At 45.5% G+C, this 17,500-nt stretch overlaps 1 protein-coding gene across 4 annotated transcripts in view; it reads left to right on the forward strand.

Moving 5' to 3' along the window:
• The window catches only part of LOC135543398 (fibronectin type III domain-containing protein 3B-like), a 153,266-nt gene that overhangs the window by 65,632 nt on the left and 70,134 nt on the right, over positions 1-17,500 (forward strand). For all 4 annotated transcript variants that reach the window (XM_064970610.1, XM_064970611.1, XM_064970613.1 and 1 more), the window contains exons 8-11: positions 4,529-4,587; positions 6,892-7,037; positions 15,593-15,652; positions 15,756-15,897. In XM_064970610.1, the coding sequence (XP_064826682.1) occupies positions 4,529-4,587; positions 6,892-7,037; positions 15,593-15,652; positions 15,756-15,897 (407 nt within the window). The remainder of the gene's footprint in view (positions 1-4,528; positions 4,588-6,891; positions 7,038-15,592; positions 15,653-15,755; positions 15,898-17,500) is intronic.

The raw sequence follows: 17,500 nt of genomic DNA on the forward strand, positions 1-17,500 counted from the left end.
AGGTCTTGGCTGATTTCTTTGGATTTTCCCATGATGTCAAGCAAAGAGGCACTGAGTTGGAAGGTAGGCTTTGAAATACATCCACAGGTACAGCTCCAACTGACTCAAATGATGTCAATTAGAATATCAGAAGCTTCTAAAGCCATGACCATTTTCTGGAATCTGCCAAGCTGTTTAAAGGTACAGTCAACTTAGTGTATGTAAACTTCTGACCCACTGGAATTGTGATACAGTGAATTATAAGTGAAATATTCTGTCTGTAAACAATTGTTGGAAAAATGACTTGTGTTATGCACAAAGTAGATGTCCAAAACTAGTTTGTAAACAAGAAATGTGTGGAGTGGTTGAAAAACGAGTTTCAAAGACTCCAATCTAAGTGTATGTAGAACAGTGATATTAACACATTTCCTTTTGGTTAGCTGGTCGGCTGGGTTGAAACTGTACTTCTACCATCTCAGAGTTCCCAATGCTTCAGCCAACACACACACACACACACACACACACACACCCACACATCCACACACACACACACACTGTTGCCTACCAGGAAGAGCGACAGAATTCCTGTGTCTTTTGGCACATCACACACCTCCTCTATGAAGGTATGGCTGGACACACACACACTAATCTTGTCTGTATACCATGGTCTCTGTCCATGAGAACTAAACTGTCACCATGACTACAAACCTTCTCAGACAGGTCTCAACGTGTGTGTGTGTGTGTGTGTGTGTGTGTGTGTGGTAACAATTAGGGTTATGGTTAGGGTTATGGTTAGAGAAAATAGGATTTTGAATGGAAATACATTTGATGTCCCCACAAGGATAGAAAAATGTGTGTGTGTGTTAAGGAGGCCAGCTGTTGAGCAGATGGAATGCTCACTATGTATAGATGAAAACTCTGTGGAACTTATTATTTTTCTATCGCTCTGTTTCTCTCTCTCATTCTCCTTTTGTTCTCTTTATCTTATATCTCTCTCACCCTCTATCTCTACAGTGCCCCCTTCAAAAAGAAAATCTACTTTTGCATATTTCTGATAGTGAATAATATCAGATCTTCAACCAAAACCTAGTTGGGAACCTGAGTGAAAAAATACATACTTATTTCATTTATTTCATAAACAAATTTATGCAAAAATGTAATCTTGACCATTGGTGTAAGGTTCTTACTGTGGAATGCAGTGCTTGGTTTTCGCCAGGCATAATGGGACCCATGTCATCCAAAAAAGTTCTACAGGAGAATGTCAGGTCATCCGTCTGTGAGCTGAAGCCATTGACCCGCAGCTGGGTCATGCAGCAAGACAATGATCCAAAACACACAATCAAGTCTACATGAAAATGTCTAAAAAGCAAAACATTTGAAGTTTTGGACCAGTCAAAGTCCAGACCTAATGATCCCAATCGAGATGTTGTGGCAGGACTTGAAACAAGCAGTTTAATCAGTTCTGCATGTAAGAGTGGGACACAATTCCTCCACAGCGACGTGAGAGACAACTACAGGAAGCGTTTGGTTGCAGTCATCGCTGCTGAAGGTGGTACAACCTCCTACTGTGTGTGAGGGGGAAATTACTTTTTCACACGGGGGAATTGGTCGTTGCATATCTTTCTTAATTAAATAAATGAAATAGGTGTCCATTTTGTTTTGTTATTAGTAAACTCAGGTCCCCTTAATCTAATATTAGGTTTTGGATGAAGATCTGATAACATTCAGCGTCAACAATATGCTAAAGTCAGAATGGGGGCAAATAGCGTGTCATGTCTCTGTGCCTCTCTTTCTTTGTCTCTGTATCTCCCCCTCTCCTCCGTTCCTTCAATTCATTGCTTCTAGTTTCTAAAGGTATATTTTTTACACCATCTTAAATACGCCCCATTCAGCAATTTAGAACCAGGGACAGATCTAGCCCTTGGTAGCCCACTCCAGACCTGACTGCCCTTGACCAGCACAAAAACATCCTGTGGCGTACTGCATTAGCATCGGATAGCCCCCGCGACATGCAACTATTCAGGGAAGTTAGGAACCAATATACACAGGCAGTTAGGAAAGCAAAGGCTCGCTTTTTCAAACAGAAATTTGTATCCTGTAGTACTAACTCAAAAAAAGTTCTGGGACACTGTAAAAAGTCCATGAAGAATAAGAGCACCTCTACCCCAGTCAACAACCCTGCACCCCCCACAACTGCCCTGCACCCCCCACAACAACTTGCCCAAACCTCCCCCATTTCTCCTTCACCCAAATCCAGATAGCTGATGTTCTGAAAGAGTTGCAAAATCTGGACCGCTACAAATCAGCTGGGCTCCAGACGAGCTTCAATGCCATACAACTCTCCTTCTGTGGCCTCCAACTGCTCTTAAATGCTAGTAAAACTAAATGCAATGCCTTTCAACCGATCGCTGCCCGCACCTGCCCGCCCGTCCAGCATCACTACTCTGGATGGCTCTGACTTAGAATATGTGGATAACTACAAATACCTGGGTGTCTGGTTAGACTGTAAACTCTCCTTCCAGACTCACATTAAGCATCTCCAATCCAAAACTAAATCTAGAATTGGCTTCCTATTTTGCAACAAAGCATCCTTCACTCATGCTGCCAAACACACCCTCATAAAACTGACTATCCTACCGATCCTTGACTTTGGCGATGTGATTTACAAATTAGCCTCCAACACTCTACTCAACAAATTGGATGCAGTCTATCACAGTGCCATCCGTTTTGTCACCAAAGCCCCATATACTATCCAGCACTGCGACCTGTATGCTCTCGTTGACTGGCCCTTGCTTCATATTTGTCGCCCAACCCACTGGATCCAGGTTATCTAGAAGTCTGCTAGGTAAAGCCCTGCCTTATCTCAGCTCACTGGTCACCATAGCAGCACCCACCCATAGCACGCGCTCCAGCAGGTATATTTCACTGATCACCCTCAAAGCCTATTCCTCCTTTGGCTGCCTTTCCTTGCAGTTCTCTGCTACCAATGACTGGAACAAATTGCAAAAATTGCTGAAGCTGGAGAGTCATATCTCCCTCACTAACTTTAAGCATCAGCTGTCAGAGCAGCTCACAGATCATTGCAACTGTACATAGCCCATCTGTAAATAGCCCATCCAACTACCTCTTCCCCATATTGTTATTATTATTTTTTTAATCCTTTGCACCCCAGTATCTCTACGTGCACATTCGTCTTCTGCACATCTCACTCCAGTGTTTAATTGCTAAATTGTAATTAATTCGCCACTACGGCCTATTTATTGCACACAATGTACATGTTTTTTTTCTATTGTGTCACTGACTGTACATTTGTTTATTCCATGTGTAACTCTGTGTTGTTGTTTGTGTCGCACTGCTTTGCTTTATCCTGGCCAGGTCACAGTTGTAAATGAGAACTTGTTCTCAACTGGCCTATCTGGTTAAAGAAAGGTGCACCCAGACACACTTAGATATATTCACCGTCTGACAAGCCCCTCCCCCTGCATCTGCTGCGCCTGCTGATGATGTCACAGAACTGGAACACTGTGATTGTGTAATCACCCTACACCCATTTGAGTCATTGAGCAGACACTTTTATCCAGAGCGGTTTACAGTTAGTGCATTCATCTTAAGATAGCGAGCTGGGACAACCACACGTCACGATCGTAAGTACAGTTTCCCTCAACAAAGTATCAATCAGCAAAATCAGTGCTAGTGGGGAAAACCGAAGTGCCTTTATTTTATTCGAAGGTGGTTGGGCCTAGAGACCAGAGGTGGAGGAATGGAGTGCTTGGGTTGGGATGTAGGGTTTGAGCAGAGCCTGGAGGTAGATAGGGCCAGTTCCCCTTGCTGCTCAGTAGGCCAGCACCTACATGACCCCTCACAAACCCTGTACTCCTCCTCTCTGCTTTCCTCACTTTTCTCTCCATTCTGATAAACATCCCTTCTTCTCTTCTCCTCCTCCGCTCCTCTTCTGTGTTCTAATCTCTCTCTCTCTCTCTCTCTCTCTCTCTCTCTCTCTCTCTCTCTCTCTCTCTCTCTCTCTCTCTCTCTCTCTCTCTCTCTCTCTCTCTCTCTCTCTTCTCTCTCTGAAACACAAACCATTTCTGGGTAATTTAGTAAACTCTGCTCTGATGGAGAAAGCAGCTCTGCTCCTGTCTGAAGCGTCTCTGGTATAGGGATTACACACACACTACACACAACTTCCATTGCACGCACGCACGCACGCACGCAAGCACACACACACACACACACATACCAGCGCTAACCCCGACCCACTCCTAAATCACCCATAGACATGCTCTGCCACTGGGTGTGTGTGTGTGTGTGTGTGTGTGTGTGTGTGAGAGAGAGAGAGACACTGGAACCGGCCCACTGTTTTATGAGCAGCCAACAGAACAGAGGGCAGACCTAGGCAGTAATCCAGGTTGGGGTCTGTACATACTGTACGTACTGTATATGACACAGCTCAGCCTGCCCTCTGGTGGTGCTTAGCTGTAATTTCACCCTCTCACACAAGGGCAGAAACACACTAGTTGGTGGTAATGTTGTGTCTGTCCTCTTTCCTCAGATCACGACTCGGAGGCAAAGAGAGTTCAGGAAGTGCTCTCCGCCATCGACAAACCACAGGTCAGTCACACACATACACGCACGCACGCAGACACACACACTCACTCACACACACACTTGCAGACAAAGACATCTGTACCTAAAGGTGTCTTCCTCACAGAGCAGTATGTCCTTTGGAGCCCAGAACACCTGCAGTCCCCAACCTGACCACACAGGGGCAGTATTGTACCACCTCATCACACAGAACTAGGGCCACAACACTACCGGTAATTTACCAAAGTTACCGGAATCTTCAGTAATTTTGGTAATTAACAGAAAATCTATGGCAGTCAATCGAAACTTTGGTCATTTATACTTGAAAAACTTTTTTTATTCTTCATATATAGTATTAATTTGTTACAAGAGAAAAGAGCCTAATTAATGAACAAAAAGGATCTAATCAACAATGCCATTATTTTCTACTACCTCTGCAACTCTATTGACTGTGTTCACAACTGTCAGTTTGATGACATAGTAAAATAAATTCAAGTGGGTTAAAAAAAATATAAAGGTTATTTCATGCTGAAACCCTCATATTAAACACCAATTCAATAAGTCAAAGCCCGTAACAAAAGGGAGACAACGTGGAGATAAGGAGTAACAGAACATATATTTATTAACTAAGCAACTAAGTATAATATACAATGGTGTGTGTGTAATCAGTAATCAGTAGTGTAAGTGAGTGTTTTGCATGAATGTGATAATGCAGGGTGTTGAAACGTGCCAAAGCAAACAACCAAAAGGCCACCAAGAAACACAACAAAATCTAGAAAGGTGTCTGCATGGAGAGAGTCTCCTCCATGAATGTGGAAGAGGTCTATTTATCCTGGGACACACCTGGCCCAGGTGTTTCCCATGTAGCTGACGACCCTCCCAACTCCGCCCACCGGCATCCTAATAAGGAAACAAGAACAAAGAGAGAATAAGGCAGACAGAGTGGGAGGGTCGTCACAATATTTAGCATAATGTTTCACAGCTTTGTCATTCTATTTTTTTTATTTTAAAATCATCTTATTTAAGTATTTCATATATTTTACTTGTGATAAGGCCACACAGAGGGGCAGAGGTACCCAAAAGGAGCACTAGATGTCTTGTGATAGATTATATCCAATCCAGTAATCCATAAACGTTTCCAGTACTATACCCTCCCTTTCAACCCTACACAGGACTCTACAAGACCCTACAATGGATCTTCTGAACAGTATTGATAAGGAACACACTAGAAGTATGAGAGAGAGAGAGACTGTCAGTTGTCTTCTAGAGGCTTCTAGAGGGAGAGGTCATATGAGACCGTCTTCAGTGTGTGTCTCTGGTATGTGGTTTGTCTCCAGGGCAGATTGGGTATTCAGTCGATGTGGTTTGTCTCCAGGGCAGATTGGGTATTCAGTCGATGTGGTTTGTCTCCAGGGCAGATTGGGTATTCAGTCGATGTGGTTTGTCTCCAGGGCAGATTGGGTATTCAGTCAATGGGGTTTGTCTCCAGGGCAGATTGGGTATTCAGTCGATGTGGTTTGTCCCAAGGGCAGATTGGGTATTCAGTCGATGGGGTTTGTCTCCAGGGCAGATTGGGTATTCAGTCGATGTGGTTTGTCTCCAGGGCAGATTGGGTATTCAGTCGATGGGGTTTGTCTCCAGGGCAGATTGGGTATTCAGTCGATGTGGTTTGTCTCCAGGGCAGATTGGGTATTCAGTCGATGGGGTTTGTCTCCAGGGCAGATTGGGTATTCAGTCGATGGGGTTTGTCCCAAGGGCAGATTGGGTATTCAGTCGATGGGGTTTGTCTCCAGGGCAGATTGGGTATTCAGTCGATGTGGTGTCTGGATGAATGACACCCGGTGTTAAATCACTCCGCTGTGTGTCTTTCCCCGTTGCTGGCGGTTTGGGTAGGTAAATGTTTCTGTGTGTGTGTGTGTGTGTGTGTGTGTGTGTGTGTGTGTGTGTGTGTGTGTGTGTGTGTGTGTGTAGAGACAGTGGTTGATGGGGTGATTGTTTCAGTACCAGGGTGTGTGTGTGTGTGTGTAGAGACACCGGTCGATGGGGTGATTGTTTCAGTACCAGGGTGTGTGTGTGTGTGTGTAGAGACACCGGTTGATGGGGTGATTGTTTCAGTGTGTGTGTGTAGAGAGAGAGGTGATTGTTTCAGTGCCAGTGTGTGTGTGTGTTTAGAAGTGATTGTTTCAGTGCCAGGGTGTGGGTAAATGTTTCTTCTACTCAGACTGTCATTTCACTGACCCAGCATCCGTGACAGGGATGAACTGGAACATAAACTGATAGGAACGTTGTGTGTGTGTGTGTGTGTTATCTAACGTGTTTGTGGTGTTCCAGGTGTCCAACGTGCACGCGCGGGGTGCTAGGTTGTCCTGGGCTCCCCCGGTCGGGCTGGTGAACCGGTTCAGCAACAGCCAGTCTCTCACCTACGAGGTCTCTCTGTCCGACAAGGGACGGGATGGCAAATACAGACTTATATACAGGTAAAACACACCTAACTCTGATCCTGGCTAGCAGGTAAAACACACCTATCTCTGATCCTGACTAGCAGGTAAAACACACCTATATCTGATCCTGACTAGCAGGTAAAACACACCTATCTCTGATCCTGACTAGCAGGTAAAACACACCTAACTCTGAACCTGACTAGCAGGTAAAACACACCTAACTCTGATCCTGGCTAGCAGGTAAAACACACCTAACTCTGATCCTGGCTAGCAGGTAAAATACACCTAACTCTGAATCCGGACTAGCAGGTAAAACACACCTAACTCTGAATCCGGACGAGCAGGTAAAACACACCTAACTCTGATCCTGACTAGCAGGTAAAACACACCTAACTCTGAATCCGGACTAGCAGGTAAAACACACCTAACTCTGAATCCGGACTAGCAGGTAAAACACACCTAACTCTGATCCTGACTAGCAGGAAAAACACACCTAACTCTGAATCCGGACTAGCAGGTAAAACACACCTAACTCTGAATCTGGACTAGCAGGTAAAACACACCTAACTCTGATCCTGACTAGCAGGTAAAACACACCTAACTCTGAATCTGGACTAGCAGGTAAAATACACCTAACTCTGAATCCGGACTAGCAGGTAAAACACACCTAACTCTGAATCCGGACGAGCAGGTAAAACACACCTAACTCTGAATCCGGACGAGCAGGTAAAACACACCTAACTCTGAATCCGGACGAGCAGGTAAAACACACCTAACTCTGAATCCGGACGAGCAGGTAAAACACACCTAACTCTGATCCTGACTAGCAGGTAAAACACACCTAACTCTGCTCCTGACTAGCAGGAAAAACACACCTAACTCTGATCCGGACTAGCAGGAAAAACACACCTAACTCTGAATCTGACTAGCAGGAAAAACACACCTAACTCTGAATCCGGACGAGCAGGTAAAACACACCTAACTCTGATCCTGACTAGCAGGTAAAACACACCTAACTCTGCTCCTGACTAGCAGGAAAAACACACCTAACTCTGAATCCGGACGAGCAGGTAAAACACACCTAACTCTGATCCTGACTAGCAGGTAAAACACACCTAACTCTGCTCCTGACTAGCAGGAAAAACACACCTAACTCTGCTCCTGACTAGCAGGAAAAACACACCTAACTCTGATCCTGACTAGCAGGTAAAACACACCTAACTCTGATCCGGACTAGCAGGTAAAACACACCTAACTCTGATCCTGGCTAGCAGGTAAAATACACCTATCTCTGATCCGGACTAGCAGGTAAAACACACCTAACTCTGATCCTGGCTAGCAGGTAAAATACACCTAACTCTGATCCGGACTAGCAGGTAAAACACACCTAACTCTGAATCTGGACTAGCAGGTAAAACACACCTAACTCTGAATCCGGACTAGCAGGTAAAATACACCTAACTCTGAATCCGGACTAGCAGGTAAAACACACCTAACTCTGAATCTGGACTAGCAGGTAAAACACACCTAACTCTGAATCCTGGCTAGCAGGTAAAATACACCTAACTCTGAATCTGGACTAGCAGGTAAAATACACCTAACTCTGAATCTGGACTAGCAGGTAAAACACACCTAACTCTGAATCTGGACTAGCAGGTAAAACACACCTAACTCTGAATCTGGACTAGCAGGTAAAATACACCTAACTCTGAATCTGGACTAGCAGGTAAAACACACCTAACTCTGAATCTGGACTAGCAGGTAAAACACACCTAACTCTGAATCCTGGCTAGCAGGTAAAATACACCTAACTCTGAATCTGGACTAGCAGGTAAAACACACCTAACTCTGAATCCGGACTAGCAGGTAAAATACACCTAACTCTGATCCTGGCTAGCAGGTAAAACACACCTAACTCTGAATCTGGACTAGCAGGTAAAACACACCTAACTCTGAATCTGGACTAGCAGGTAAAACACACCTAACTCTGAATCCGGACTAGAAGGTAAAATACACCTAACTCTGAATCCGGACGAGCAGGTAAAACACACCTAACTCTGAATCTGGACTAGCAGGTAAAACACACCTAACTCTGAATCCGGACTAGCAGGTAAAACACACCTAACTCTGAATCCGGACTAGCAGGTAAAACACACCTAACTCTGAATCTGGACTAGCAGGTAAAACACACCTAACTCTGAATCCGGACTAGCAGGTAAAACACACCTAACTCTGAATCCGGACTAGCAGGTAAAACACACCTAACTCTGAATCCGGACGAGCAGGTAAAACACACCTAACTCTGAATCCGGACGAGCAGGTAAAACACACCTAACTCTGAATCTGGACTAGCAGGTAAAACACACCTAACTCTGAATCCGGACTAGCAGGTAAAACACACCTAACTCTGAATCCGGACTAGCAGGTAAAACACACCTAACTCTGAATCCGGACTAGCAGGTAAAACACACCTAACTCTGAATCCGGACTAGCAGGTAAAACACACCTAACTCTGAATCCGGACGAGCAGGTAAAACACACCTAACTCTGAATCCTGGCTAGCAGGTAAAACACACCTAACTCTGAATCCTGGCTAGCAGGTAAAACACACCTAACTCTGAATCCGGACTAGCAGGTAAAACACACCTAACTCTGAATCCGGACTAGCAGGTAAAACACACCTAACTCTGAATCTGGACTAGCAGGTAAAACACACCTAACTCTGAATCTGGACTAGCAGGTAAAACACACCTAACTCTGAATCTGGACTAGCAGGTAAAACACACCTAACTCTGAATCCGGACTAGCAGGTAAAACACACCTAACTCTGAATCTGGACTAGCAGGTAAAACACACCTAACTCTGAATCCGGACTAGCAGGTAAAACACACCTAACTCTGATCCTGGCTAGCAGGTAAAACACACCTAACTCTGAATCCGGACTAGCAGGTAAAACACACCTAACTCTGAATCCGGGCTAGCAGGTAAAACACACCTAACTCTGAATCCGGACTAGCAGGTAAAACACACCTAACTCTGAATCCTGGACTAGCAGGTAAAACACACCTAACTCTGAATCCGGACTAGCAGGTAAAACACACCTAACTCTGAATCCGGACTAGCAGGTAAAACACACCTAACTCTGAATCCGGACTAGCAGGTAAAACACACCTAACTCTGATCCTTGCTAGCAGGTAAAACACACCTAACTCTGAATCCGGACTAGCAGGTAAAACACACCTAACTCTGAATCCGGACTAGCAGGTAAAACACACCTAACTCTGAATCCTGGCTAGCAGGTAAAACACACCTAACTCTGAATCCGGACTAGCAGGTAAAACACACCTAACTCTGAATCCGGACTAGCAGGTAAAACACACCTAACTCTGAATCCGGACTAGCAGGTAAAACACACCTAACTCTGAATCCGGACTAGCAGGTAAAACACACCTAACTCTGAATCCGGACGAGCAGGTAAAACACACCTAACTCTGAATCCTGGCTAGCAGGTAAAATACACCTAACTCTGAATCCTGGCTAGCAGGTAAAATACACCTAACTCTGAATCTGGACTAGCAGGTAAAACACACCTAACTCTGAATCCGGACTAGCAGGTAAAACACACCTAACTCTGAATCTGGACTAGCAGGTAAAACACACCTAACTCTGAATCCGGACTAGCAGGTAAAACACACCTAACTCTGAATCTGGACTAGCAGGTAAAATACACCTAACTCTGAATCTGGACTAGCAGGTAAAATACACCTAACTCTGAATCTGGACTAGCAGGTAAAATACACCTAACTCTGAATCCTGGCTAGCAGGTAAAACACACCTAACTCTGAATCTGGACTAGCAGGTAAAACACACCTAACTCTGACTCTGGACTAGCAGGTAAAACACACGTAACTCTGAATCCTGGCTAGCAGGTAAAACACACCTAACTCTGAATCCGGACTAGCAGGTAAAACACACCTAACTCTGAATCTGGACTAGCAGGTAAAACACACCTAACTCTGAATCTGGACTAGCAGGTAAAACACACGTAACTCTGAATCCTGGCTAGCAGGTAAAATACACCTAACTCTGAATCTGGACTAGCAGGTAAAACACACCTAACTCTGAATCCGGACGAGCAGGTAAAACACACCTAACTCTGAATCCGGACTAGCAGGTAAAACACACCTAACTCTGAATCCGGACTAGCAGGTAAAACACACCTAACTCTGATCCTGGCTAGCAGGTAAAACACACCTAACTCTGATCCTGGCTAGCAGGTAAAACACACCTAACTCTGATCCTGGCTAGCAGGTAAAATACACCTATCTCTGATCCTGACTAGCAGGTAAAACACACCTATCTCTGATCCTGACTAGCAGGTAAAACACACCTAACTCTGAATCCGGACTAGCAGGTAAAACACACCTAACTCTGAATCTGGACTAGCAGGTAAAATACACCTAACTCTGAATCCGGACTAGCAGGTAAAACACACCTAACTCTGAATCTGGACTAGCAGGTAAAACACACCTAACTCTGAATCCTGGCTAGCAGGTAAAATACACCTAACTCTGAATCTGGACTAGCAGGTAAAACACACCTAACTCTGAATCCGGACGAGCAGGTAAAACACACCTAACTCTGAATCCGGACTAGCAGGTAAAACACACCTAACTCTGAATCCGGACTAGCAGGTAAAACACACCTAACTCTGATCCTGGCTAGCAGGTAAAACACACCTAACTCTGAATCTGGACTAGCAGGTAAAACACACCTAACTCTGAATCCGGACTAGCAGGTAAAACACACCTAACTCTGATCCGGACTAGCAGGTAAAACACACCTAACTCTGATCCTGGCTAGCAGGTAAAACACACCTATCTCTGATCCTGACTAGCAGGTAAAACACACCTAACTCTGAATCCGGACTAGCAGGTAAAACACACCTAACTCTGATCCTGGCTAGCAGGTAAAACACACCTAACTCTGATCCTGGCTAGCAGGTAAAACACACCTAACTCTGATCCTGGCTAGCAGGTAAAACACACCTATCTCTGAATCCGGACTAGCAGGTAAAACACACCTAACTCTGATCCTGGCTAGCAGGTAAAACACACCTAACTCTGATCCTGGCTAGCAGGTAAAACACACCTATCTCTGATCCTGACTAGCAGGTAAAACACACCTAACTCTGATCCTGGCTAGCAGGTAAAACACACCTAACTCTGAATCCGGACTAGCAGGTAAAACACACCTAACTCTGATCCTGGCTAGCAGGTAAAACACACCTATCTCTGATCCTGGCTAGCAGGTAAAATACACCTAACTCTGAATCCGGACTAGCAGGTAAAACACACCTAACTCTGATCCTGGCTAGCAGGTAAAATACACCTAACTCTGAATCTGGACTAGCAGGTAAAATACACCTAACTCTGAATCCGGACTAGCAGGTAAAACACACCTAACTCTGAATCCGGACTAGCAGGTAAAACACACCTAACTCTGATCCTGGCTAGCAGGTAAAACACACCTAACTCTGATCCTGGCTAGCAGGTAAAACACACCTAACTCTGATCCTGGCTAGCAGGTAAAACACACCTATCTCTGAATCCGGACTAGCAGGTAAAACACACCTAACTCTGATCCTGGCTAGCAGGTAAAACACACCTAACTCTGATCCTGGCTAGCAGGTAAAACACACCTATCTCTGATCCTGACTAGCAGGTAAAACGCACCTAACTCCGATCCTGGCTAGCAGGTAAAACACACCTATCTCTGAATCCGGACTAGCAGGTAAAACACACCTAACTCCGATCCTGGCTAGCAGGTAAAACACACCTATCTCTGATCCTGGCTAGCAGGTAAAATACACCTAACTCTGAATCCGGACTAGCAGGTAAAACACACCTAACTCTGATCCTGGCTAGCAGGTAAAATACACCTAACTCTGAATCTGGACTAGCAGGTAAAATACACCTAACTCTGAATCCGGACTAGCAGGTAAAACACACCTAACTCTGAATCCAGACTAGCAGGTAAAACACACCTAACTGATCCTGGCTAGCAGGTAAAATACACCTAACTCTGAATCCGGACTAGCAGGTAAAACACACCTAACTCTGAATCCGGACGAGCAGGTAAAACACACCTAACTCTGATCCTGGCTAGCAGGTAAAACACACCTAACTCTGATCCTGACTAGCAGGTAAAACACACCTAACTCTGAATCCGGACGAGCAGGTAAAACACACCTAACTCTGAATCCGGACGAGCAGGTAAAACACACCTAACTCTGAATCCGGACGAGCAGGTAAAACACACCTAACTCTGATCCTGACTAGCAGGTAAAATACACCTAACTCTGATCCTGACTAGCAGGTAAAACACACCTAACTCTGAATCCGGACGAGCAGGTAAAACACACCTAACTCTGATCCTGACTAGCAGGTAAAACACACCTAACTCTGATCCTGGCTAGCAGGTAAAACACACCTAACTCTGAATCCGGACGAGCAGGTAAAACACACCTAACTCTGAATCCGGACTAGCAGGTAAAACACACCTAACTCTGATCCGGACTAGCAGGTAAAACACACCTAACTCTGATCCTGGCTAGCAGGTAAAACACACCTAACTCTGATCCTGGCTAGCAGGTAAAACACACCTAACTCTGATCCTGGCTAGCAGGTAAAACACACCTAACTCCGATCCTGGCTAGCAGGTAAAACACACCTATCTCTGAATCCGGACGAGCAGGTAAAACACACCTAACTCTGATCCTGGCTAGCAGGTAAAACACACCTATCTCTGAATCCGGACGAGCAGGTAAAACACACCTATCTCTGATCCTGGCTAGCAGGTAAAACACACCTATCTCTGATCCTGGCTAGCAGGTAAAACACACCTAACTCTGATCCTGGCTAGCAGGTAAAACACACCTATCTCTGAATCCGGACTAGCAGGTAAAACACACCTAACTCCGATCCTGGCTAGCAGGTAAAACACACCTATCTCTGAATCCGGACGAGCAGGTAAAACACACCTATCTCTGATCCTGGCTAGCAGGTAAAACACACCTAACTCTGATCCTGGCTAGCAGGTAAAACACACCTAACTCTGATCCTGGCTAGCAGGTAAAACACACCTAACTCTGATCCTGGCTAGCAGGTAAAACACACCTAACTCTGATCCTGGCTAGCAGGTAAAACACACCTAACTCTGATCCTGGCTAGCAGGTAAAACACACCTAACTCCGATCCTGGCTAGCAGGTAAAACACACCTATCTCTGAATCCGGACGAGCAGGTAAAACACACCTAACTCTGATCCTGGCTAGCAGGTAAAACACACCTAACTCTGATCCTGGCTAGCAGGTAAAACACACCTATCTCTGAATCCGGACGAGCAGGTAAAACACACCTATCTCTGATCCTGGCTAGCAGGTAAAACACACCTAACTCTGATCCTGGCTAGCAGGTAAAACACACCTATCTCTGAATCCGGACTAGCAGGTAAAACACACCTAACTCCGATCCTGGCTAGCAGGTAAAACACACCTATCTCTGAATCCGGACGAGCAGGTAAAACACACCTATCTCTGATCCTGGCTAGCAGGTAAAACACACCTAACTCTGATCCTGGCTAGCAGGTAAAACACACCTATCTCTGATCCTGACTAGCAGGTAAAACACACCTAACTCTGATCCTGGCTAGCAGGTAAAACACACCTAACTCTGATCCTGGCTAGCAGGTAAAACACACCTATCTCTGAATCCGGACGAGCAGGTAAAACACACCTAACTCTGATCCTGGCTAGCAGGTAAAACACACCTATCTCTGAATCCGGACGAGCAGGTAAAACACACCTAACTTTGATCCTGGCTAGCAGGTAAAACACACCTATCTCTGAATCCGGACGAGCAGGTAAAACACACCTATCTCTGATCCTGGCTAGCAGGTAAAACACACCTATCTCTGATCCTGGCTAGCAGGTAAAACACACCTATCTCTGATCCTGGCTAGCAGGTAAAACACACCTATCTCTGAATCCGGACTAGCAGGTAAAACACACCTAACTCCGATCCTGGCTAGCAGGTAAAACACACCTATCTCTGAATCCGGACGAGCAGGTAAAACACACCTATCTCTGATCCTGGCTAGCAGGTAAAACACACCTAACTCTGATCCTGGCTAGCAGGTAAAACACACCTATCTCTGATCCTGACTAGCAGGTAAAACACACCGAACTCCGATCCTGGCTAGCAGGTAAAACACACCTAACTCTGATCCTGGCTAGCAGGTAAAACACACCTAACTCTGATCCTGGCTAGCAGGTAAAATACACCTAACTCCGATCCTGGCTAGCAGGTAAAACACACCTATCTCTGAATCCGGACGAGCAGGTAAAACACACCTATCTCTGATCCTGGCTAGCAGGTAAAACACACCTAACTCAGGTGTGTGTATGACTTGTGTATGAACGTTCCAGACTTTGAAGAACAACTGACGCAAACATAAACAGCTCACTTTCATCTCAAGTGTAAATTACGTGTGTGTGTGTGTGTGTGTGTGTGTGTGTGTGTGTGTGTGTAGTGGAGAGGAGTTGGAGTGTCATCTAAAAGACCTGAGGCCAGCTTCAGACTACCACGTACGGTAAGAACACACACCTTTCGTCAGCAACACACACACTTTTTCACCACTTCTTTGCTATTGTGTTAATAAATGTGATTATTAATGTTTTGTGTGTGTGTTTCAGAGTCAGCGCGGTGTGTAACTCTAACTTGAGGGGTGTGTGTTCGGAGACGGGGTCGTTCACAACACACACCTGCCCCCCTGACCTGCCCTTCCCCCCCAAACTGTCTCACCGCACCAAGAGCACCCTCACACTGCAGTGGAAGGTACACACACACACACACACACACACACTTTTAGATCCTTTCATTGAACTTTCCGATTGTTTATGCTTGTACCAAAAGTGTCCACTCATTCCCTCCCATCCAGTCTATTTTAGATCCATCAGGGCGAGTGCACACTTCAGAGACAGGGGAGTGAATGAGTGCACACTTCAGAGACAGGGGAGTGAATGAGTGCACACTTCAGAGACAGGGGAGTGAATGAGTGCACACTTCAGAGACAGGGGAGTGAATGAGTGCACACTTCAGAGACAGGGGAGTAAATGAGTGCACACTTCAGGGACGAGGGCAGAGAATCTGGGTTCTATTTTGCTCTCAGGGAAGATCTGCTTCCTGGTGTTTTATGACATCGCTGTCCTTCTCCATGTCATTCTGAGAGGGGGTTGGTCAGGATAGATTGCACTCTCATCCTCACCTCTATCTAGATAGATCTGTCCGTGATATTCTGTCTTGGGTTCTGTCACGGCGTAAGGGCGGCGTGGAGAGTGACATCACTCACTCAGACAGGATATGAGGTCAGACTAATGAAAACACACAGGACATTTCCTCTCTGTGACAGCCCCAGTTCATCCTCCTCTCCTCATCACGCACCCACGCGCGGGCACACACACTCTCACACACACTCATACACACTCACACACTCTCACACACACTCATACACACTCACACACTCTCACACACACTCATACACACTCACACACTCTCACACACACACACACACACATACACACACTCATACACTCTCACACACTCTCACACACACACACACTCATACTCACTCACACACTCTCACACACACTCATACACACTCACACACACTCATACACACTCTCACACACACACACACACACACACACACACACACACACACACTCATACACACTCACACACTCTCACACACACTCACACACACTCATACACACTCATACACACTCACACACTCTCACACACACTCATACACACTCATACACACTCTCACACACTCATACAGACTCACACACACTCATACACACTCACACACTCTCACACACACTCATACACACTCACACACTCTCACACACACTCATACACACTCACACACACTCATACACACTCTCACACACACACACATACACACTCACACACACTCACACACTCTCACACACACTCATACACACTCACACACTCTCACACACACTCATACACACTCACACACACTCATACACACTCACACTCACACACTCTCACACACACTCATACACACTCATACACACTCTCACTCTCACACACACTCTCACACACACTCTCACACACACTCATACACACTCATACACACTCATACACACTCTCACACTCACACACTCTCACACACTCTCACACACACTCACACACTCTCACACACTCTCACACACTCACACACACACACACACACACACTCTCACACACACTCACACACACTCACACACACTCATACACACTCACACACACTCATACACACTCACACACTCTCACACACACTCATACACACTCACACACACTCATACACACTCTCACACTCTCACACTCACACACTCTCACACACACTCATACACACTCTCACACTCACACA

The sequence above is a fragment of the Oncorhynchus masou genome, chromosome 7 (genome assembly GCF_036934945.1).
Source record: "Oncorhynchus masou masou isolate Uvic2021 chromosome 7, UVic_Omas_1.1, whole genome shotgun sequence".
Lineage (NCBI taxonomy): Eukaryota > Metazoa > Chordata > Actinopteri > Salmoniformes > Salmonidae > Oncorhynchus > Oncorhynchus masou.